The sequence below is a fragment of the Protopterus annectens genome, chromosome 6.part0, assembly GCF_019279795.1.
Source record: "Protopterus annectens isolate FY-2018-M chromosome 6.part0, PAN1.0, whole genome shotgun sequence".
Lineage (NCBI taxonomy): Eukaryota > Metazoa > Chordata > Ceratodontiformes > Protopteridae > Protopterus > Protopterus annectens.
Window position 1 is genome coordinate 169,804,875 of NC_056737.1, and position 25,353 is coordinate 169,830,227.

A 25,353-nucleotide genomic window follows, 5' to 3' on the forward strand; every position below is an offset into this window, starting at 1 on the left:
GTGTTCGGCCAGATGACATCGGTATTCCCTACTACAAGCCCAGATAATGTGGTGCATACCTGTATGTACAATTCCAAGGGTGTATCCATTTCACAGTTATACATTATATACTGTATGTCTGGGGTACTTTTATATCTAGCCCAACAGTCATGCCATGTCCATCTTTCAGATGGTGACACATATTACCACCATACATTTACAACGGCTTACTGCTAGTATGTGTTATACTGGGAAGCATTGTCTTTGGAACTGCAGTTGTGAGGCCACCAGGTCAAACCTCCACATGCATACATACTGACCACTCTCACACAATATGAAACACACACCAACCTAACACATTCATACCTACATACTGTACAAATGCTACAATCTATCCTGCTACCTTGGCCACCTCAGGTCATCTGTTGCTACATGTCTACATTGGATTGGAGGAGGGGCAAACCTGAATGTTACTACATTTCTACTTAGGAATGGGGGTGTGGGGCACACCTGACTGTTACTACATTTCTACTTAGGATTGGGGGGCACATCTGACTGTTTTTACATTTCTACATAGGACTGGGGGGCACACCTGACTGTTTCTACATTTCTACACAGGATTTGGGGGGCACACCTGACTGTTTCTACATTTCTACACAGGACTGGGGGGGCACACTTCACTGTTTCTACATTTCTACACAGGATTTGGGAGGCACACCTGACTGTTTCTACATTTCTACATAGGATTGGGGAGGACACACCTGACACTTGTACACATTTGCTATGACTGTACTGGTATGACAGGCACTCTATTTCATTCTGTATTCTAACCTATCATGCTGACTAGAGGCATATCAGTGTACTACAGCTCTTAGGTTTGTTTGACCTACATACCACTTTCTGATTTCTTACCCATCAGATCTAACATCCCACTGCCTGACCTGATGTAGTCTGTCTGTGTAGGCCTGGGGGGAGGTTACCCATACCCATCATTCAGAGGCCTTAGCACAGCCTTTGTTTGTGTTTGTCTTCACCTGTCCTGAAGGCTGAGACTGTTGTTGGGTATGTGAACCTCCATGACTGGCATATGTCTGTCATATGGACACACATGTGGCCCAGCACATTTCCTGCAGTGGGTTTTGTCACCATGTGTAGTACTGGCTACTATGGTGGCACCAGTATTTGTTATAGATCTCATGCTGCCACTATAGGTGTCTACTATCTGCTGGCATCCCATTCAGTCACCCAATGACCTTGCATGCTCACATCCATACCATAGATACAAGTAACAACACATACTACTTCATTTCGCAATTGGTAAGGAGAGTGACTTACCTTGTGGGTGTGCCAGTATTGAGGATGGTGCTGGAGGGCTGCCTATGTTGAATGCACATAGTACACTCCCTATACATAGTTGAGCACAGGTAGTGTCATGTTTGGCATCCCTTTTAGGGCATGTGCAAGTCAGACAGAGGTGTCATTCCCTGGGTCCCTAATGTGTCAGTGTATGTGCTATGCATTGCCTCTTTGCCAAGGCCAGGGCATACTGGGAACACCTCCATCTGCCTACAGGTGCAGGCTCAGGTTGTTCCTCCTCCAAGTCACTCTGTGCCTGTGCAGGCCTTGGCATTGGTGGGGGGCTGTGTGGCCCTGCCCCATGCTGTTCCTGCTGCAGCTGTTTCTGCAGGATCATATTGTGTAGAATGGCACATACGATGACAATTTGGGTACATGTAGCTGGTGAGTACTGCAAGGCTTCACCAATGTGTCCAGGCACTGGAGCCATGACTTGAGCATCCCAAACACATGCTCTGTTATGATTCTGGTCTGTGCGTGTGCCTCATTATGGATTTCGTGTTCAGGTGTGTGTGCATTTCTGATGGGTGTCATCAGCCACGGCTCCAGTGCATAACCAGCATCCCCCACTAGGTAACCATAAGGGATGCCAACATTGGCAAATCTCTAGTATAGCTGCATCAGATGCCAGATGTGGGAAACGTGATAGCTTCCAGGGCAGCCAGCACACACATTCATTATAATGCCCTGGGCATCACACACAACCTGACAGTTGATGAAGGGAAAGCCCTTACGGTTGATGTAGACCCTACTTTGCTCACTGGGTGGTGCTTTGATGCATATGTGTGTGCAGTCTATAGCACCCACTACCTCAGGGTATTCTGCTATTTGGTGGAAGAGATGCATATTGCTGGCCAACAAGTCATGGGTGTTGTGGAAATATACGTGCTCACCGACATGTGTTGACATGGCATCCAGGAACTGGTGGAATACCCTTGATGCTGATGCCTGTGAGATCCCCATTATATCACCAGTTGGCCTATAGCAGGTACCTGTGGCTAGTATTCCTAGGCCTACAGATACCTTGGTATCCACTGGCATGGGTTCCCCTGTGTTAGTTCTGTGTGTCAGGCATGTGCACAGGTCCCTGTCCACCCTATAGTGCTCCACTATCTCCAGCTCATGTAGTCCCTAGTAGGTTACCCTGGGTCTGTACACCCTTCTCTGTCTCCTCACTGTAGGTTGGTTGACAGCATTCTCATCCTCACCACCCTCAGCCTCTTGCACATGTTAATGTCTGATAGTTGCTGCAGCCCCTATCATTTTGTTGTTTTTGTTTGTTAAAATTCCCCCACTTGTGTACACGTTTGGTGTAGAGTATGTGAGAAAACCAGAGGGGAAGGTGTTTGCATAGTTTATAGTAGTGTTCTGGGCTGGGCTAGTCTGCTGCCTGTGTAATTGGCTGATTCTGATACATTTCAACTGCCAGCTATGCTAGTTCTCCTAGATTACCTTCCAACTGCTGTTTTCTCTTCCCATTGCCTTCCTGTTTAAGCCTGGGGGTGTGCCGCACAAACACAGTGTTCACATGTGCACATAGCTGCTATTTCCTGGTTTACTTTTTTTTTTCCTTTAAAACCCGGTGCGCGGCACGCACACCCACTTAGGCACTATAAAGACTGCTAGGCAACCTTAGACACACCCTCTTTCTTAGGTTTGCTAAGCTAAGGGCAAACCCGAGCCACAGGGCTGCAATCTGCATACAATATGCCTGACCCCCCCCCCCCCATGATGTCAGCTAACTCCTAGGCTTGCACCAAGCTATTTCTGCTCTTACACTGTTGGGTGATGACTAGCATGCAGGGGAAATCTGGGATTCAGTATCATTCCCCTCATTTGCATAGGATTGCCTGCTGATGCATAGTACATGTTCCACACTGAGCCTCCCCCTTAGTAACCACTATTCACTGGCCATGTTGCCTTCTGCCTGTCATCGAGTAAAATGGCAAAATAGTGATTTTGGTTAGAATGCTTATTTTAGAATTTGTATTTTATTTTTCGCCTGATCCTGTTTGTGCGCTGCTGCCCTACGCTTAAATAGCTGAGATCAGCTAAAAAAAATAAAAGTTAATTTTTTTACTTTTGCAACTGTTTTCCATTCCAATGGCCATATATTTGGCCATTGGCATGCTTTCTACATAATATCCACCCTTCATTTGGAGCTGTCATGGCTCTGTTTTGTAGTTTGCAGAAATGTACTCTGTTACTAACAAGTACATTTCTGCAGATTACACTAGTCCTGCATGGCCGGCTTCCAGCTTCCTGGATCACAAATTCACCTCATTTGCATGTATTTCACCTGCAAATGGAGTAATTTGCATACAGGACCTGACTCCGTGCAAGACTAGTGCAGGAGTGCTCGTGCACGTCCCTACAGCATATTCCTGGATTGCACAGTAGGCATATTGTCTGCTGTAGCTCCTGCATTAGTCCTGCATGCCATGTAGAGCTTGTTGAATCCTGGTGTGTACCTTTCCAAATAGTTTCAAGGAACTTTGTCATATATTCTTTTTTGCGTATACTATATATGTCAGCATTTATGTAACATTGTCAGTCTTACAGACTTATTTTAAAAGAACAAGCCACAAGAAAAGAGGAACAACATGGAAAACTGAGTGCACCAGACTGATTAAATATGTTTGTATTCAGAACAAGGAACAACAAAAAGCAAAGCAATTCTGATAGTAATCCAGAGAACAATTTCAATATAAATTTTTGATGTTCTGCAAAAATGAAAATACTGTTCTCTTACCACTCTGATTAGAAATTTCTCCTTGGGAACAAGTGATACAAATGAAGCAGCAAATTGGTTGGCTTGGTTGAGTTGCCTTTCTGTACCCTGCTGGACAATTCTGACTGCACTGAGATTGGGGAATCTGAGTAACAAAAAATATGGTATTTGGTTAATTTCTGAGTTAGAATTTCAGAATTCTGAAAGTATTCTGGGAAAGAAATATAATGGCCTAAAAGGAATTCATCTTCAGTCTTATTTTGGAATGAAATCTAGTGGAAATATTCTAAAAGTGTCAGAAAAACTGGGGAATGAAACAGACCCACATTACTACTTTTGGATACCTAATACAACACATCCCTAACTACATCCTGTTTGCCTCTGGTGTAACTCAAATTCCTATTAGAAGAAACCTTAGCAGATGCCTGCAGTTTGTTGGGAAAGCCAGACTGGAACCCCTGCAGTAAATATTCTCTGCACTGTTAATTTGGGATATATTTTAGCAGTTCTGAAAGGATATCAGCTTTAAAAGGAGAATGTACAGGATCCTACCAGAAGGTACACTAGGCATTACCACCTTGGGATCCAAAAAAGGGTTTTACTCCACTCTGCCACCTAGTCCGCTTTCCCCAATTGCTGTCCTTCTGAACTCAGGCACTATTATGAACCATCCATTCATCCAAAAAAAAGCATTTAACAACAGTGTGTACCCCCAAAATAAGAACAAAACTGTAAAAATCTGCATGAAGCAATACATAATTGCTTGTGTTAAAAGCCCACCAAACCTTTATTCTGCTAACTCCTGAATCATCATTGCTGTGGGAAGAGGCTCTTGGAATATTTGTCATCATAACTAACCATGTATCAAACTGCCTTTCATCCCATGTGAGGTGCTTTTTCACTGCCTTTAACTTCCTGAATTGCTGATCTTACCAAATCTAGGAATGTCCCCCTCTCAAGCAATATGTTCCCTAATAATTAGAAATTAGGAAGCACTTGAGTAGTGATAGAGCTTAGGAAGTATGCATCCCAATTATAATGGATATAGAATGTATAACTCTCACCACCCAATTAAAGTTACTGGGTTGGAGCTTAATCACTGCTACCAAGGCAGATGATACATCCATGATGCTCTAAATCTCTGATGGATCAACCAAATCAAAGGTCTCAACATAAGGTCTGCTCCAGATCATTTCCTTAACTGAAAGAAGAATGTGGGCAATGATTAGTAAGCCTTTTTAATAGGAAGATGTGCCCTGAAACAATGAACACTGCTTGCTCCCAGAAACAGCTAATAAACCTTGGAAAACTGCATTTACCTGCCTCCTAGAAAAAAGACTGTTGAGAAAACAGTACCAGTGAACTCTGGTTTAATTACATTTGCTTTAATTGACACTGCACATAATGCAACAACAGAAATAGCAGTCCCACCTAACACCGGTTCAGTTAAACTTGACCTCTATTTGTTATAAAGTGCATCAAGAAAACACTTTAAATATACATCCATTTTCTGACTGAGACCCACTACACACTTTTTTTTCCATCTGAGTTTATGCCTGCTAACAAAAAATAAATAAATAAATATTTTTGTCATGTAAAAACCCACCCACCTGTCATATCTCAAATATTACATATTACAAATGCAACATAACAACTGTGCAGCACCTTAATTAAGGTAGCTATGTGATTGTGACCTTTCAAAAGAAAATAAGATACTTAAAGTACTTGACCCTTGAATATCTTAGAAAGCCCCAAGGGGAAATGATTACCTATGTCCAAAAAGGGAGGAAGCCATCATAGGAACCTTAAAACTGACCCATCCAAAACACAGCATCAGCCACACAACTGGTGGATATCCAATGACTGTTTCAACTCTCTGACCTAAAATGGAGCTGAAAAAATGCTATACATGAATGAAAAGATGGAAAGATTTTTTTAATCAATGAGCTGGGAAATATGTGCAGCAGGTAAGGGTGATAAAGAATAAAGAGGGAAAAATACTCACAAGTGAGGAGAGTGTGTTGAGCAGATGGAAAGAGTACTTTGAGGGGCTGATGAATAAAGAGAATGAGACAGAAAGAGAAGGCTGGATGATGTGGGGATAGTGAAACAGGAAGGGCAACGGATTAGCAAGGAGGAAATAAGGACAGTTATGAAGAGGATGAAGAATGAAAAGGCTGGTGGTCGAGATGACATATCTGTGGGAGCATGGAGGAGTTTAGGAGACATGGCAGTAGAGTTTTTAACCAGACTGTTTAATTAAATCTTGGAAAGTGAGAGGATGCCTGAGGAGTGAAGAAGTGTGTTGGTATCAATTCTTAGTAGTAACTACAGAGGGATAAAACCGATCAGTCACAGCATGAAGTTATGGAAAAGAGTAGTGGAAGCTAGGTTAAGAAGAGAGGTGATTAGTGAGCAGCATTATGGTTCTTGCCTGGAAAGAGCACTACAGCTACAATGTTTGCTCTGAGGGTGTTGATGAAATATAGAGAAGATCAGAAGGAGTTGCATTGTGTCTTTGTGGATTTAGAGAAAGCATATGACAGTGCACCTAGAGAGGAGTTGTTGCATTGTATGAAAAAGTCAGGAGTGACAGAGAAGTATGTAAGAGTGATACAGGATATGTGCAAGAGTAGTGTGACAGTGGTGAGGTCTCCAGTAGGAGTGAAAGATGTGTTCAAGGTGGAGGTGGAATTACATCATAGATAAGCTCTGAGCCCTTTCGTATTTGCAATGGTGATGGACAGGTTGACAGATGAGATCAGACAGGGGTCCCCATGGACTATGATGTTTATGGATGACATTATGATATTTTGTGAAAGCAGGGAACAGGTTGAGTAGACCCTGGAGAGGTGGAAATATGCTCTAGTGAGGAGAGGAATAAAGGCTAGCAGGACTAAAACAGATGTGTATGAATGAGAGGGAGGATAGATGAATGGCGAGGATGCAGGGAGTAGAGTTGGTGAAGGTGGATGAGTTTAAATACTTGGAATCAACAATTCAGAGTAATTGTGACTGTGGAAGAGAGGTAAAGAAGAGAGTACAGGCAGGGTGGATTGGATGGAGAAGAGCATCAGAAGTGATTTTTGACAGAAAGGTACCAGTAAGAGTGAAAGGGAAGGTCTACAAGAGGGTAGTGAGACCTGCTATGTTATATGGGTTGGAGATGGTGGCATCAACAAAAATGATAGGAGTCAGAGATGGAGGTGACAGAGTTAAAGATGTTACGATTTGCATTGGGTGTGATGAGAATGGACAGGATTAGGACTCAGTATATTAGAGGGTCAGCTCAGGTTGGATGGTTTGGAGACAAAACCAGAGGCAAGATTGCATTGGTTTGGACATGTGCTGAGGAGGGATGTTGGGTATATTGGGAAAAGGATGCTAAGAATGGAGCTGCCAGGAAAGAGGAAAAGAGGAAGGCCTAAGATAATGTTTATGGATGTGGTGAGAAAGGACATGCAGGTGGCTGGTGTGACAGAGCAAGATTTTATTTTTTTATTTAACATTTGTTAACTGGGAAAGCCCGACTTGGATCAAAGCCAATTTTCAGCAGAGGACCAGGGAGAAAGGCTCCAGATGCATGTTTTTGTAATGTGGGAGGAAACTAGAGCAGCCTGAGAAACCCCACACGAACACAGGGAGGACATGCAGACTCTGAACAGAAGGCACCCCAGCCGAGAATCAAACTGGAGAACCTCTAGTTGTGAGGTGACAACGCTACCGCTGCACCACTGCATCATCCGCAGATGCAGCGAATAGGAAGAAATGGAAAAAGATGATCCACTGTGGTGACCCGTAATGGGAACCGCTGAAAGATGAAGCTAAATATATATATATATATATATATATATATATATATATATATATATATGTATATATATATGTATATATATACATATATATATATATATATATATATATATATATATATATATATATATACATATACATATATGTACAGACATATCTATCTATATCTAGCTATCTCTCTCTTTCTCTCTCTTTATATATATATATATATATATATATATATATATATATTCACAAACAGACACACACACGCACACGCACACACACGCACACACACACACACACACACACACACACACACACACACACACTCACACACACCTCTATATATATATATATATATATATATATATATATATATATATATATATATATATATATAAAATAAAAAAACTTCGTTAGACTGCTATAAAAAATAAAAAAAAAAACAATAAATGAAAAAATACACTCTGGAGCCGTAACTAGTGCTTTCATCCATCTAATAACTGGACTTCATCAGAAAGTGAAATATGATCCACATCAGTGAAATATATACCATTCCAAATATGACACTGTACAACCAAACCAACAACAAGCTAACAGTACTGTTGTAATAATAATTATGTACAAAGAGCCCATAAAGGTTATAGGAATAAAACATGTAAATGAAGTGAACATTTTTAAGCAATAGCAAGCAGGTCAATGCAAAACATAATAAGTACTACGGACGCCTGAAAAGGTTACAGACACAAAGAATGCATTTCCAATATTGTTTGGAACAACGAATAGTGCCAAGGGGACTTCGAGTTTTCAACATGCCGAACCAGGGAGATCAGCATCCCGAGTTAATGAAGAAATGGCAGATGATTAATTTGGAGGTTAGCAGACAGTATATGCAACTGCTAGTGGACTATTTCTTGCCGGAGGAGGATGAGCTAACAAGAAGCATCAAACAACAAAGGTCGGACATTTTTTCAGCTTACTCGGATGTTTTAGTTATGCCTCTGTTTGAGAGCTTGCTGGACGGCGTCTCGGCGCTCGAACGCAAACTTCTCCAGCAGAAGCAGAACAAAATAAGACGTGACCATAAAGATTTTGCAATGGGTCACGTCTTCGTATGGCCTAGATATGGCGAAAGGGACATAAATGATGCTGCAGATAGGAATAGTGCATTTTGTAATGATGTAAATAATAGTAGAACTGTTAATGTTACTGATACAAGTAACACCACTGAGCGAGGTATGAGATCCAGTTCCAATTTAACAGATATTCCTGTAACGTATGATAATATACGAGGATCGAGTAACAATATTAACAATGTTTTAAGCAAATCATTGAATAGTGTACCGAATAGATTAGCGGGTGGTTCTATAGATACAGATGACGTCATCAGCATTATACATGCAGACGGAGACACAGTGAATAGTAAAAACATAACAACAGAGGATGTTACACTAAATAGCCCTACACATATGAATTTATATCCCCAGGTAGAGGTTAGGAATAAACCATTGATACAGGATGATAGGGTCGTTAGACCCAAAGTAAATAGCAGAAGTATGAATGTGACAGAATCAGGACATGGAGAAATCCCTTTTCCGTTACCCGTGAGGAAGGACAAGGGTATGAGAAGGGGGCGGTCCCTAAGCAGAGGGAGGCAGAAAAGGAAAGCCTCAGAGGAATTCCATCCACAACATACGATAAAGAAAATGTGGAGGAACAAATTAGGACAATGAATGTGATGGACATGATGAATGATAATACACATAATGACGATTCATTAGTCTGTAACATATCTAGACATGAACTAACGCAGTCTGAGATCAATTTATTGGAAAAAGGATTGAGTTTCATTCCTAGTGGTTGTAGCAACCTAGTGGACACGGTGTTGGATACAAAGATGTTTTGTCGGAATTTGATGCTTAAATTGATATTTCAGAATAATACTATAGGTACTGATAATGGCAATGAGACATCACTAGCATTTAGAAGATTAAGTAATTATACACCGATACACCACCCACTGGTTGAGGCATACCTAAAATTGACTGAAGATGAAATACATAAATATTTTAGTGGTAAGCCTAATTTTAGGAATAAGGATAACCTTAGTAGGAAAGAGAGAGCGAGTTTACGTGATTTGCAGTTGAATAAGGCAGTTACAATTAGACCAGCAGACAAGGGGGGACAAGTTGTGGTTATGGACACCATGTGCTATCATACAGCTATGATGAGATTATTGAGTGATAAATTTTATCTAAGAATTAATCCAGCTATGGTGAGAAGAATTATTTTGGAAGTAGGGAATGATCTGCTTGATATGTTCAATGGTAGAACCATTGATAAAGATTTGTTTGAGTATCTCACAATTCCGAACCCGTTAGTTCCTGTGATACAAGGCTTTCCAAAGATACATAAAAGTATCAGTGACCCACCCATGAGACCAGTAGTATCAGGACAGGGTTGGGTCACTGAACACATATCTGTATATATAGAGAAACATCTGCGTCCTGTGTTGAATAGGAACTCGACTATACTTAGGGACTCGAAGCAGTTTTTACTTGAACTATATGACTGTATGACCAGTGGTATAAACAGTGATGAGTTGATATTGGCCACGTTTGACATTCAATCACTGTTTACCATACTACCTAATGAGTTGGGCATTACATATATTAGGAAGTATCTATTGGAGCATAGCACACTTACACCGAGTCATATAGAACTATTGGTACATTTATTACACACCGTACTTGAGAACAACGTCTTCATGTTCAATGAGCTGATATATAAACAGCAAGCTGGGGTTGCCATGTGTACGCCATGTGCAAACAGCTATGCCAATATGTTTTTAGCCCATTGGGAGAACGAAGTGTTATTTAGGACTAATGAATTCATACAATCTGTAATATTCTATAAACGCTTTGTAGATGATGTGTTTATGTTATGGAGAGGGGATGTCAGTTCGTTAGAGGAATTTCATGGAATGATCAATGGTTTGACTAATTATTTGGTGTTCACAATGTGTTATTCCACTCATAGGTTAGACTTTTTAGACCTGTTTATTGAAAAATTGGACAATGGTCTGTTGAACACAGGAGTATATCGAAAACCATGCCATCACAATACTATACTATCAAGATATAGCATGCATCCTAGTCATATATTTAACAACATTATCAGAGGACAAGGTATGCGTGTCTCTAGACTTAATGCCACTGAGTCAGGTTTTGAAATAGGCATACATGATTTGAAAGAGAGATTAACGGATAGGGGCTATAGCAATAAAGAGGTTGATAGACAACTTAGTGATATGCAGGAGCTTAGGTTAAATAGAGCAGCACCATACTATGGACCCAGACCCGTGTTAGATGAGGATAGACGAACTATGAGGAATGCAGTTAGAATTTCATTACCATATACTAGTGATAATAGGAACCTCAAGGATATATTCAACAAGCATTGGTCTATACTATGCACAGATGATGGGATTAGACAGGTGGTAGGGAATGAACCAAGTTTCTTATATAGGAATAAACTAAATTTGAAGAGACTTTTATGTTATTCAAAGAAGGATGAGAGAAAAACTGAATCCTGTTTTACCAAGGCATGTGGGCGGTGTAATCAATGTGTGTATGTTGATAGTGGAACGGTGTTTATACACCCTGATTCCCATATACAGTTCAAGACCCAAGTGGATGCCACATGTGCCAGTATGAACATTGTATATCTGGCAGTCTGCCAGATATGCAATGCATTCTATGTGGGCAAAACGAACCGTCAGTTCAAGGATAGGATACGCGAACATACATACCACATGAGGAAAGGGAATACAAATAATGCATTAGCTAAACATGTAGTTGAATTAGGTAATGCACATACTTTCCTGTTTAGGGTTTTAGAACAAATTAAACCAAGCGTTAGAGGTGGTGACATTAGGAACCACACAGAAGATAGGGAAAGCAAATGGATTACGAGGCTGAGGGCTGACAGGGGGTCTGGCCTGAATGAGAGAGCTTCCATAAAACCAGCTCTCAGGAAAAGAAGGAACATCAATATCAAACACAAATAGTATAGGTTAACATCTTAAAGATTTTGTAGTGTAAATGCTTAGATGTTTATATGTTTATTTGCTGATATTCTGTTTGTTTGCAGTGTCTTGTTTTGACTGCGTTTATATGTTTCATATACGTATACATACATATGTTCAATAGTTTTAACATATAGGTTTTAAAAATTTTTTATTTATTTATTGAGAGATATGAACACTATAAGAGATATGTTTACAAGATCTATTGTTATGTAACATGTGTTTTAGATGTTATATGAATTATTCTAAATGTTTTTATTGAGGGATGTAACTTTAATAATTAATTGATTCTATTGATGTATGTGTATATATAGGGGCACTATGGGTAGCAGTAATTGATCTGAAGAAGCTCATTTTGTGAGTGAAAGCGCTCATCAGCTGCAGCATTATATGTTTCGTGGTTGTCGTTTCTGGAATTGTGGATTAAAGCCTTTATATTCAGCAGGTAGTCCTGATTATTTGATCTGCTGTGCTCTCCCACTCAACATTAACTTTGGCTTATATATATATAATAAGTACTACAGATACATAAATATTAATGGCCCCATTTTAAAGCACATCTAATATTAATATTTTCGCTGAGACCTGGAGGGGCATCAGCATTCAATTTTAATTGCCATAGCAATTCCCTCACTTCAAGCAACATATCAGTGTCTCCAAAAAATCTTTTCTAAAACAAAGAATTTAAAACTGATAAAATTAGGACGGGATAAACTGTCTTTCGCTAATGTATTTTTAAAATCTAAATGTCTAACTGCTGCATACTGTTCTTTTATCCTAGTGGATAATCTTCTAATAGTTTTTTCAATATAGAATGAAGTACAAGAAGTGCAAACTGCTGCATAAGCTACATACATTGACTTGCAATCGAAATGTTGCCTAAAAGTAATATTGAAATGATTGAAATTAAAAACATATGAATGCCCGATAAAAATATGTGTGCAAGCTGCACACACGCGCACACACACACACACACATATATATATATATATATATATATATATATATATATATATATATATATATATATATATATATACACATACACACACATTCATACATCCATTAACAACCCCCCTTTTCACCATTTTTTGCACATGGGTTTGGCATGTTACCAACAGGAAATGTTCATACTGCCAGGTGACTAGCCCTACCACAGTTGTTCTTCCATACTACACACACAGTCACATTCAAACCACAAGCTGCTACAATGGCTCAATGGCACAAAACAAATGTGTGTGTCTGGGGGAACAAACCCCAGAATTGGTGGCAAATAAAATATTACTTGAAGAACTTTAAAAATTATGAATGAAAACTTGGTTTGGAAAACCATAAAGCTTAGTATTGTTAAGTGGTCGAGTAAGGCAAATTCTGGCAGCTGAGATAAAATGAATCCATAACAGAGCATCTTATCAACACCCATGCATAACCCCCAATCTTTAATTCTTGCTTATTATGTATGCCTGTGTGCGTGTGTGTGTGTGTGTGTATATATATATATATATATATATATATTTATATATAAAAACATATATATATATATATATATATAGAGAGAGAGAGAGAGAGATAGATAGATAGATAGATAGATAGATAGATAGATAGATAAATATAGATATAAACAGATAGATACATATGGATTGGTAGATGCATACATGCGCAGACAAACACACATGCGCACACACACACACACACACACACACACACACACACACACACACACACACACACACACACACACACACACACACACACAGCCTAGTGAAAGGCACCACTAATAATGCAAAGCAAATTGTAATTGTGGAGCATTTGCTGCCAATTTAGTAAAGTTCAATATGAATACATATACCCTTCTAATGTGGAACTCAAATAAACACTCCTTTTTTTAATTAAAATAGCCTAATAATAAAGTGCTCATGAGTTGGCAAGAAATAAACCCACTAAGTCCAGTAATCCAATAATACTTGCCTACAATAAATGTCTAAGATGTTCCCTTAACAAATACTGAAAGACAAAATTTGTATAAAAATCCCTAGTCATACCTTTCAACCCTCCACCATCAAAGTATGGAACACTTTATCTCCTAATGTTATACTAATGAGCAAAATGTGGAACCCTTCCAGACAGATTACTAAAACATCTGCTGAGCAGCTCAACGGATAGTTAAAATGTGTTCCTTTACACATATAAATAGTTACTTTGTTGAATTAATGTTATTCAGAAAACTGTGAGCACATGGAATTTTAAGACTCAAGCAAGGAATTTTCCTCGAAATGAAGTACATTTGACAGGAATGATTGTGGCTATTTGAGATAATTGACAGGAGAACAGTACCTGGATTGGAAAGAAAATGAGGCTGAGACTCTCCCCAATAAAATTTCCTGTTACATACTTCTGCATTCTCAATGACCAATCAGGGTGCGGATTCTCCACTGCATACTTTAATATGTTTTTCAACTTTAGTGGAGTGTCTGCCAAGTACTTAACAGACTGATGCCAATAAGAAAGCACCCCTCTTCTACTCTGTCACGAAATCTTAACATATTTTCCTACAGACTTAAATAAATTCCTTCTTTCACCAACATTAAAGAAGAAAAAAGAAGTTATGTACTCACCATAACATTCCATCTGAGTTGTTGTTCTTCATTTGTCTTCAATCTGTGGCTTACCGGATCTGGCACGGATCTGACTCAGCTGCATATCCAGCATCTGATCCCAGCTTAAAGCTCCTCCCATACCCATAATGACACTGTCTCCTTCCTCCCTTCAGGTCAAGTTTGCTGCCCAACTAACTTCCTCACCAGACCCAACACTTTATTTCAAACTAGACATCTGCATAAGCAAAACAGGTAGAGAGTAAGAGGCATTTAGGAGGTGACCTCATCCTCTCCTCACTAAACCACCATGCAGTCTATGCAAGGCAGGGGGAAGGAGGGAGGGACGACTGAAGACAAATGAAGAACAAAAACTCAGATGGAACATTATGGTGAGTACATAACTTCTTCATCTGAAGTTGTTGTCTTCATTTGATCTTTAACCTGTGGGATAGAGTCCCCAGCTACTACACACCTGGGAGGCCCTCATGGAAGGATATTCCAGAGTATGGTGGAGCCAAACGATGCCCTGTTCCTGGATATGATGTCCAATTTATAATGTAAAATGAAGGTATGAAATGAAGACCAAGTGGCCGCAGTAGCAAATATCATCCAATGAAACTCTGGACCAAAAAGCCACTGAAGTAGCCATAGATCTGGTGGAATGTGCTTTCACATGACCTAGCAGGGATAAAACCCTAACAGAGTACGCTTGAATAATACACTGGGAAATCCAACGGGTGATGGTGACTTTAGATATTGGTTTCTCCAAAAGGGTTTAGAGTAAGAAATGAAAACCCAGTCAGACTTGCAAAAGGATTTAGTCCTGTGCAGGTAAAAGCATAACTGTCTGTGCACATCCAACAAGTACAATTTATATTCTCCCTTGTTTTTAAAATTTGGGGAAAAAATGGGAGATTAATCACTTGATTAATATTTGACTCTGAAGCTACCTTAGGGAGGAAAGATGGGTTAGTACACAAGGATACCCTGTCTTTATGAAAAATCATATAAGGGGGCTTTACCGACAACACTTGAAGCTCTGAAACCCTCGTGGCAGAAGTAATAGCTACCAAGAAGGATGTCTTCCAGGACAGAAATTGCAGATTCACCAAGGCTGCAGGCTCAAAAGAGGATGAAACTAGATCTTGCAGAACTAACGTAAGATCCCATGGTGGCACTGGGTTCTTCACTGGGGGCCAAAGGAGAAAGGTGCCTTTTAGGAAGGCTTTGCAAAGCTTAGAGGATGCTAAGGAAACCATATTATCACCTAAATGAAAATTGGAAATTGCTACAAGTTGAACCTTAACTGTAGAAGAACTGGCACCTTGTTGAAAAATCCCTGCCAAAAATTTCAAAACTGCCGAGACAGGGCCAGTGAAGTAATCTAGGGAATGTTGTGAAGCCCAGATTGAAAAATGTTTCCATTTCCTGGAGTACAGATTTCTGGTGGAAGACTTATGAGCCACCACCAGAATCTTTTTGACAGGTGAAGATAAACCGAGAGTCCTGACTATCAGGGAAACTGGAGCAGCCAAGCAGTGAGCTTCAGACTGCCTAGGTCTGGATGGGGAATCCCTGATGAATGAGAAATAAGATCCAAAACTGGATTCAATGTCCATGCTTGCACCACCAAATAAGAACACAGAGAGGGAAACCAGACTTGACAAGGCCGGAATGGGGCAATGAGGATATCTACACTCCCCAGCCTGTGAGCTTTCTGTAGGAATTTTGGAATCAAGGGAAGAGGAGGATAAGCATACAGAATATGGGGGGGGGGGACAAGCATGAATCAGATCATCTCTGGGGGCTTCCTCCAGTGGTGGGTTCATAGGAAAGAATTCACTGCATTTCACATTGGAAGGAGAGGCAAAGAGATCACAGCAAGGCTGACTCCACTTGAGAAAGATTTGTTTTGCTACTGAAGGATTCAGACAACAGTCATAAGACATCAGAATAGACCTGCTGAGCCTGTCCGCTAGAATGCTGGACCTCCCTGGAATGTGCGTTGCCACCAGGAAATGGCTGGTGGAGATCGCCCACATCTACACTCTCATGGCTTTGTGACAAAGAGGGTAAGACCTGGTTCCCTCTGTTTGTTGATGTGCCAGATCACAGACATATTGTCCATCTGGATAGCAATCATCCCTGGGGGAAAATGGGCATGGAGAGCCTGAAAAGCTAGAAGCACCACCCTCATCTCCAGGACATTGATATGCAATCTGGTCTCCTAAGGGGACCACATGCCTTGGACTGTCCTTCCCAAGCAGTCCCTCCCCACCCTAGCAGGGAGGCGTCCATGGTCACTGTGGTCGATAGGGATGGCAGAAGAAAGAAGCAATGCTGAGCCAAATCCAGGGAATGAATTCACCATGGAAGAGAGTGCCTGCACACTCGAAAAATTTGAACAGGATGAAACAAGGGGAGATCTAACATGGACCATTGGACTGCAAGAGTCCATTGCAGAACCCTCATGTGAAAATGTGCCTTGGCAAGAGACTGATCATGGCCGCCCTGGACCCCAATGTCCTTAATACTATTTCAGCTGTTGGTGACTGGGCTTGGAGAATGCAAAGGACATGTCGCTTCAGAGACTGAATCTTGTCAGTGGTAAGAAAGACTTTGGTTTGAATAATATACAGTCGAGCCCCAATGAAATCTAACACTTGAAATGGCATCTGAAAAGACTTGTTGAGATTGATGGTGATGCCCAACCACTGAGCTAAGAGAAGAAAGGAATCTCTCGCTTGATTGACCTGATGCCTGGAAGAGGCAGTGAATAGCCAATTGTCCAGGCAGGGGAAGACCTGTATGTCCTGGAGTCTCAGATGAGCCGCTAACACTGCCATCACTTTAGGGAACACCCTGATGGCTATAGTAAGACCAAAGGGTAGCACGCTGAACTGATAATGATTGGCTCCCAGCCAAGAGTGCCTGTCCATTTTGATATGGTAGTACACATCCTGGAGGTCGATCAAGCACATCCGATTGTACTCCTGCAGGAAGGGAGCAAGAAGATAGAAGGGTGACCATCCGGAATTTTGTCTTGTCTACAGACAGGTTCAAGGTGGAAAGATCCAGGATGGGTCTCAAGTCCCCCATCTTCTTTGGCACCAAAAATAACCTGGAATAAATTCACAACCCAGACTGGTTTGGGGGGGGGGGGGTTGAATGACTCGCTTTTCTAGCAGCTTTGCAATTTCCAGTGCTGCATCCTTTCTTTGTGCTGGTGGAATGTCCAGGAGGGGTTTGGGTGGATGGGGTGCTGTGATAAAGGGGATTGAGTAGCATCTGGATATAATTTGCAACATCCAACAATCTTCCAGGATGGACTCCCACACCATTAGGTATAGCAAGAGGCGACTCCTGACTATCTCCAAGACAAGCAGCCAGGCAACCCTTCAGGGTTGCTGCACAGGTCTGCCTGATAAAGGCTCTTGAGACCTGAGATTTCTCAGATGTCCTCTGCCTCTAGGGTGGCATTTATCAAATCCCCCTTTGTTGCTGGGGGAAGGTAAGTCCTGAGTGTCCTGGGGAAAACTCTGAGATTTCCAGAAAGACATGTTTTTGGTCCTTCACTGATTCCTAGAAAAGGATTGTTGAGGAGCCAAAAAGCAGATCCTGATGGCAGACAGAGTCTTCCCATCCTTCTAACTCTGAACCAAGGTGTCATGTACCAACTTCCCAAAAAGGGAGGAACTGTCATACGGGGCATTTGTAAAAGACACCTTGAAGGGTTCCAAAAATGCACAGAGCCAGAGTCAAGCATGATGCCTGATGGCAACACTGGTACTGGCAGCTCTAGTGGAGCCCTCGGTAGCATGGGAGAGGAGACACATAGAGGTGATAGCAACTGACTTCAGGATGGCCATACGAGCAGAAAACACCTTCTTGCCCTCCACCGACATGGACCTAGGGGTCAACTGAGTGATCTCCTTCACTAGTTCTCACTGTAGTCGAATTACATGTGCCATATATTTCAGCACCCGACAGAGAAGGTTGCTGAAGTGTACACCCACTTCCCTAAACACTCCATCATCCTTGACTGTCAGTCAGGAGGGTGGACAGTAGAGCTCTCCTGAATGAGCTCCTTCTTAGTGGTAGCTGCCACCACCATGGCATCAACCAGGATCCTTTATTCTAATGTGACCTATCTGAAGGGGGTGCAAAACCTTGTCTAGACTTTTGGGAATGGGCTCCACCATATCCAGTTCCTTTCACAGCCAAGACGTAATAAGATCCACTAAAGGATCAGTGTTAGGGGACACCCAGGAAGTTGACGGTCCTGCACCAAATGCCTCCAGGAACATCGATTCATATGGGGTTGGTTGTTGGGCAGACCTCCCCCCACACTGATGAAGAAGTTTTTGGTGTCCCCGAAGGAGACATCCTCAGGGGGGTGACCAGGGGGAACCTTACCCTTCCTCCAAATTGGTGTCTTCGGTGACGTACTCCAATGGGGAGTCTAAGTGCCTACTTTTGCACATATATTTGTGAGGTACCTCCTCAATGGGGGCTTTGGGGAGAACTCACCAACATCTTCCTGTCCACAAGAGAGGGGAACCTGGGGCAAAGAGGCAACAGGCTATCCCTGAGATGGTAGAATGACTGGATCCATGCCAGAAGCAGAGGGAGCCAAGGTGGAATCTGAAGATGAGATTGTCAAGAGTCTTGAAGGAATCAAGAGTACCCTCTCCACCATGTTGAAAGCTGAAGGGGAACAGACCTCCAGAGAAAGGACCAGAGAAGGAGCCATCACCCTCTGGCCTGACAGAGGAGTCAGAGCAAAACCTCCAGGCACCAAGATACCAAGGGGAAGGCTCTGCTATGATAAACTCAGAAACAACACCACCCCCTCGGATTTGACGCTGAGGCTATGGCTCCAAGAATCTGTTGGATTCAAGCTAGTCAGATCTGATCTGCTCAAGACCATGGCCGACGTCGAGGTACAAGGTACCATTGGAGCCAGCCCCTCGACACCCAGTGTCCTTGGATCCAAGGGCTCCGAACCTGGGGTCAGATCAGAGAAGGAGCAATAGGGATGAATATGGACTTCATGCTCCTTGCTCCAGAGGGAGAGGCAGCAGGCAGCAGGCAATCTGGGTGCAAATAAACTTACACATCATCCTATCCACCTCCGCTTTGGTAAGACTATGGGTAGAGTGGGAGGAGGAGGCCACTGACACCAGCCTAGAAGGGTGGTGAGGGGAGGCCTGAACTGGTGACTGGGTCTGGGGCTCCTCCGGCTCCAGAGAGAACCAAGAGGAATTGAGCCGGGAAGACTCTGGCCTCGGAGCCAACCTAACTTTGGTTGGAGTGCTGGCCAAAGCAAAGCGATCTGGGGATCACTTCTTAGGCCTATCCCTTGACTTAGCTGACTTGTCTCTGTCCCCGGACCTTTTGGCAGTAATTTGAGTCCCAGAGGCCAGGGCAGAGACAGAGGTAAGAGCCAGGACAGAAGGGTCCTGATTCTTTGAGGAAGAAGAGGGAAAGAGGCCTTTGAGGATAAGATTGTTTCTCCTGTCCATCAGTGCTCGGGGATTAAACCCAGCACAGAGAGAAGAGGAGGTCTGCAGGTGGATTGCCCCAAGACAAACAACGCACAGAGCGTGGCCATCAGCTGGAGAGAGCTTGTGGCCACACTCTGTACATTTTCTGAAGCCTGGTTTGGGGGGATCTGACATTCTCCCAACCTACAGCCCAGCACACACTCACTCACACAGAAAACACATATGCAACAAGGATAAAGATAGAGAAAAAGAAGGGATTTCTTTTTTTTTTTAATAAACTGACGCAGAAGCGTGAGGGGAGGTAGAAAGCAGAAAAGAGTAAAAAGGTATGAGAAAGAAGAATTTAACAGTAAAAGAAAAGTCACTTACCCAAAAAAACAGCAGAGAGCATGGACTGAGATGCGGACATGAAGCATGGCAAATGAGATCTGAAGGGAGGAAGGAAACAGGGGCATTATAGGTAGTGGAGGAGCTTTAACTCAGATCAGATGCTGGATATGTGACCGAGTCGCATCCGTGCTGGATCCGGTAACCCACAGGTTGAAGATCAAATGAAGACAACAACTTCAGATCCATTGTTTGGTCCTTTTATGGGAGTATTATCATAAAGATAAGCATAATAAACTTTAAGCTCCACTTCTTTACAATTCCTTAGTAGTTTGCAATTAATAAAAGTAACGTGAGAATAGAACTCACAAGCCTTTTGATCCTTCAGCATCAAAGCTTCAACTAAATAAACTTTTTTTTTTTAACTCAGTGTCCCTACCTGGTCAGAGATGAGTGCTGAACATGTGAATCATGGCAGCAGCCTCACCAGACTAATGGAGGAAACCCCAGAGCCTGCCATTAAATATAGATCTTCAAAATGTGATACAGTCAGTACAATTAATGTGAAGCAGGGTGACAAAATGGATTGCCATGCCAACCTTGAATATACTAGGTTATCTTTCTAAGAAGATAGCTGAAAATCTCTCTCTCTCTCTCACACACACACACACACACACACACACACACACACACACACACACACACACACACACACACACACACACACACACAACTACAGAAATATGCACACAAACTTAACAGACTGATGCCAATAAGAAAGCACCCCTCTTCTACTCCCTCACAAAATCTTAACATATTGTCCAACAGACATAAATGAATTCCTTCTTTCACCACCATTAAAGAAGAAACCCTTGTTTGGCCCTTTTATTGGAGTATTATGAATATTGTCATAAAGATAAGCCTAATGAACTTTAAGCTTCACTTCTCTACAATTTCTTAACAATTTGTAATTAATCAAAGTAAAATGTGTGAGAATAGAGCCCACAAGCCTTGTAATACTTCAGCACAAAAGCTTCAACTAAATAAACTTTTTTTTTAACTCAGTGGCCCTACCTGGTCAGAGATGAGTACTGGACATGTGAATTATGTCAGCTGCCTCGCCGAACTAAGATAGTGAACCCCGGAGCATGCCATTAAATATAGATCTTCAAAAGGTGATACAAGCAGTACAATTAATGTGAAGCAGAGTGACACAGTGGTTTGTTATCTCAACCTTGAATACACTAGGTTATCTTTCTATTAACTCATTACATAAAAGTGATGCCTCCAGGTGCATCTGCAGTTAACTCCTACTGACACCTGTAAGCGTCAAACATTACTTGCTCATATTTGTATCAATAATTCCAAAACCATGCTATGTACAAGGTTTAAAAAGATTTCGTCTTAAAGCTTACACAGTGGCAAACTCAACTGCATTAATAATTGATCTCTGTCTAGTGCAGGTAAAGAGATATTAACTGATGTTTTTATTATGTTAATTTATATAGATGTAATTTTCACATTTTTTCTAAATATCTCAACAACCAAGTAACACAGACAGAACTCCTTAGCCTCATTTGAAAAATCTCAACTAGATGAATACAATGCTACTGATAGTAACTGTGTAATGTAAGTGGTTGCTGAGATATTGTAAGTTGTTTGCAGAATATTGCAAACATAACAGTTACTGTGCTTACTGTGACTTATAAAATTCTGTTTATGACCTAGAACCTGAAGAACACTACCCCTATAAAAATAGCTTGTGCTGAAGAGTTTGTCATTTATACTTATTTCATAACTCCTATGGTTCCAGAGATATGAACGTTTGTTTGAAATGTAAGAACATAATTTGATTCTGTCAAAGGCTTAGGCTCCACCCATTTGAAGTTACAGTGTAAACGTCCTGAGCTCCACTGGAGTGAGTGAATTAAGAAGGTGGCTGAAAATCTCTCTGTCTCTCTCATACACACACACACACACACACACACACACACACACACACCTATAGAAATATGCACACAAAAAAAACACTAGATGTAATTGTGCACCTCTATGGCTCTTGTTTTGGATGTACTCTTCATTTCTTCTAGCAAGGGGATACCACCTTAATTCTTCTGCTTCAGTTGTTATTTGCATACACATATTTCAAGCACGGGCATTAATGCCCTTCTAGCTTGCCAATATACCAAAATACTTGTTCCCATAATAAGTGTCCAGGCTATTCTTCAAAGTATCTAAACTAGTACTTGCTTTAATGGAATTTGGTAGTCTGTTCCATGCATCATCTACTCTCTCAGAGAACCATTTAGTGTACTTCTCATTCCTACAGTCTTATGCATAGGTTGTCTGATGATTCACTTGTACTTTTTGATAACCCCAAACATTCCCAGAGGTAGTTGTCTCTAAATGCCCTATATACTTGAATAAGATCTCCTCTTAGAAATCTGTAAGAAACACTGTACAAGTTCAGATATTTTTGTCTTAAATCTTCTTCTTCTTTCGGCTGCTCCTGTTAGGGGTTGCCATAGCAGATCATCTGTTTCCATTTCTTCCTGTCCTCTGCATCTTGCTTTGTCACACCAACCCCTTGCATGTCCTCTCTCACCACATCCATAAACCTTATCTTAGGCCTTCCTCTTTTCCTGTTATCTGGCAGCTTCATCCTTAGCAACCTTTTTCCAATATACTCTGCATCCCTCCTCAGCACATGCCCAAACAAACGTAATTTTGCATTTCTGACTTTGTCTTCAAACCTTCCAACCTGGGCTGACCCTCTAATATACTTATTCCTAATCCTGTCCACCCTCATCATACCCAGTGCAAATCTTAACATCTTTAACTCTGCCAGGTCCAGCTCTGACCCCTGCCTTGTTGTCAATGCTACTGTCTCCAACCCATATAACATAGCTGGTCTCACTACCTCTTGTAGACCTTCCTTTTCACTCTTACTGGTACTCATCTGTCACAAATCACTCCTGACCCTCTTCTCCACCCACTCCATCCTGCCTGTACTCTCTTCTTCACCTCTCTTCCACACTCACCATTACTCTGAACTGTTGATCCCAAGTATTTAAACTCATCCACCTTCACCACCTCTACTCACTGCATCCTCACCATTCCTCTATCCTCCCTCTCATTCACACATCTATATTCTGTCTTAGTCCTGCTGACCTTCATTCCTCTTCTCTCTAGAGCATATTTCCACCTCTCCTGGGTCTTCTCCACTTCTTCCCTACTCTCACTACAGATCACAATGTCATCTGCAAACATCATAGTCCACGGGGACTCCTGTCTAATCTCATCTGTCAACCTGTCCATCACCATTGCAAATAAGAAAGGACTCAGAGCTGATCCTTGATGTAATCCCACCTCCACCTTAATCGCATCTGTCACTCCCACTGCAGACCTCACCACTGTCACACTACCCTCGTACATATCCTGCACCACTCTTACATACTTCTCTGACACTCCCGGCTTCCTCATACAATATCACAACTCCTTTCTAGGCACCCTGTCATATACTTTCTCTAAGTCCACAAGGACACAATGCAACTCCTTTTGACCTTCTCTGTACTTCTCCATCAACACTCTCAGAGCAAACATCACATCTGCAGTGTTCTTTCCTGGCACAAAACAATACTGCTGATCACTAATCATCACCTTCCTTCTTAACCTAGCTTCCACTACTCTTTCCCATAACTTCATGCTGTGACTGATCAATGTAATGCCTCTGTAATTACTACAGCTCTACACATCACCCTTATTCTTAAAAATCAGTACCGAAACACTTTTTCTCCATTCCTCAGGCATCCTCTCACTTTCCAAGATTTCATTAAGTAATCTAGTTAAAAACTCCACCGCCATTTCACTTAAACACCTCCATGCTTCCACAGGTATGTCATCTGGACCAACAGCCTTTCCATTCTACATCCTCTTCATAGCTATCCTTACTTCCTCCTTGCTAATCCACTGCACTTCATGATTCACTATCTGCACATCATCCAACCTTCTCTTACTCTCATTCTCTTCATTCATCAACCCCTCAAAGTACTCTTTCCATCTGCTCAACACACTCTTCTCACTTGTGAGTACGTTTCCCTCATTATCCCTTATCACCCTTACCTGCTGCACATCTTTACTAGCTTGGTCCCTCTGTCTAGCCAATCGGTACAGGTCCTTTTCTCCCTCCTTAGTGTCCAACCTTTCATACAACTCTTCATACTCCTTATACTTAGCCTTCGCCACCTATATCTTTGCCATGCACCTCATCTCCTTATACTCCTGTCTACTTTCTTCATCTATCTGACAATCCCACTTCTTCGCCAACCTCTTTCTCTGTATACTCTCCTGTACTTTGTCATTCCACCACCAGGTCTCCTTGCCCTCCTTCCTCTTTCTAGATGTCACAACAAGCACCTTTCTAGCCATCTCCCTTACTAGCTCTGCTGTAGTTACCCAGCTATTTGGTAACTCTTCACTGCCACCCAGTCCTGTCTTAACTCTTCCCTGAACTCCACCTCTCAATTACTCTTTTTCAATTTCCATCATTTGATCCTTGGTGCTGCCCTCACACTCCTACTCCTCTTCTTGATCACCAATGTCATCCTACAAACCACCATCCTATGCTGCCTAACTACACTTTCCCCTGCCAGTCTCCAATGTCCTTCAGACTGGCCTTGCTACATAAGATATAATCCACCTGTGTGCATCTTCCTCCACTCTTGTATGTCACCCTATGCTCCTCCCTCTTGTTAAAATACGTATTCACCACAGCCATGTCCATCCCTTTCGCAACTTCCACTACCATCTGACCTTCTGCATTCCTTTGCTTAACACCATACATACCCATCACTTCCTCATCCCCTCTGTTCCCCTCACCAACATGCCCATTGAAATCTGCTCCATTCACCACTCTCTCACCCTTGGGTACAGTCATCACCACTTCATCCAACTCACTCCAATTTTTTTCTTTCT

At 41.7% G+C, this 25,353-nt stretch overlaps 1 protein-coding gene across 1 annotated transcript in view; it reads right to left on the reverse strand.

Annotated features, from left to right (window-relative positions):
• Positions 1-25,353, reverse strand: part of LOC122803787 (extracellular calcium-sensing receptor-like) — a 204,346-nt gene that overhangs the window by 74,082 nt on the left and 104,911 nt on the right. The window contains exon 4 of the mRNA XM_044073475.1: positions 4,088-4,211. Within this exon, the coding sequence (XP_043929410.1) occupies positions 4,088-4,211 (124 nt within the window). The remainder of the gene's footprint in view (positions 1-4,087; positions 4,212-25,353) is intronic.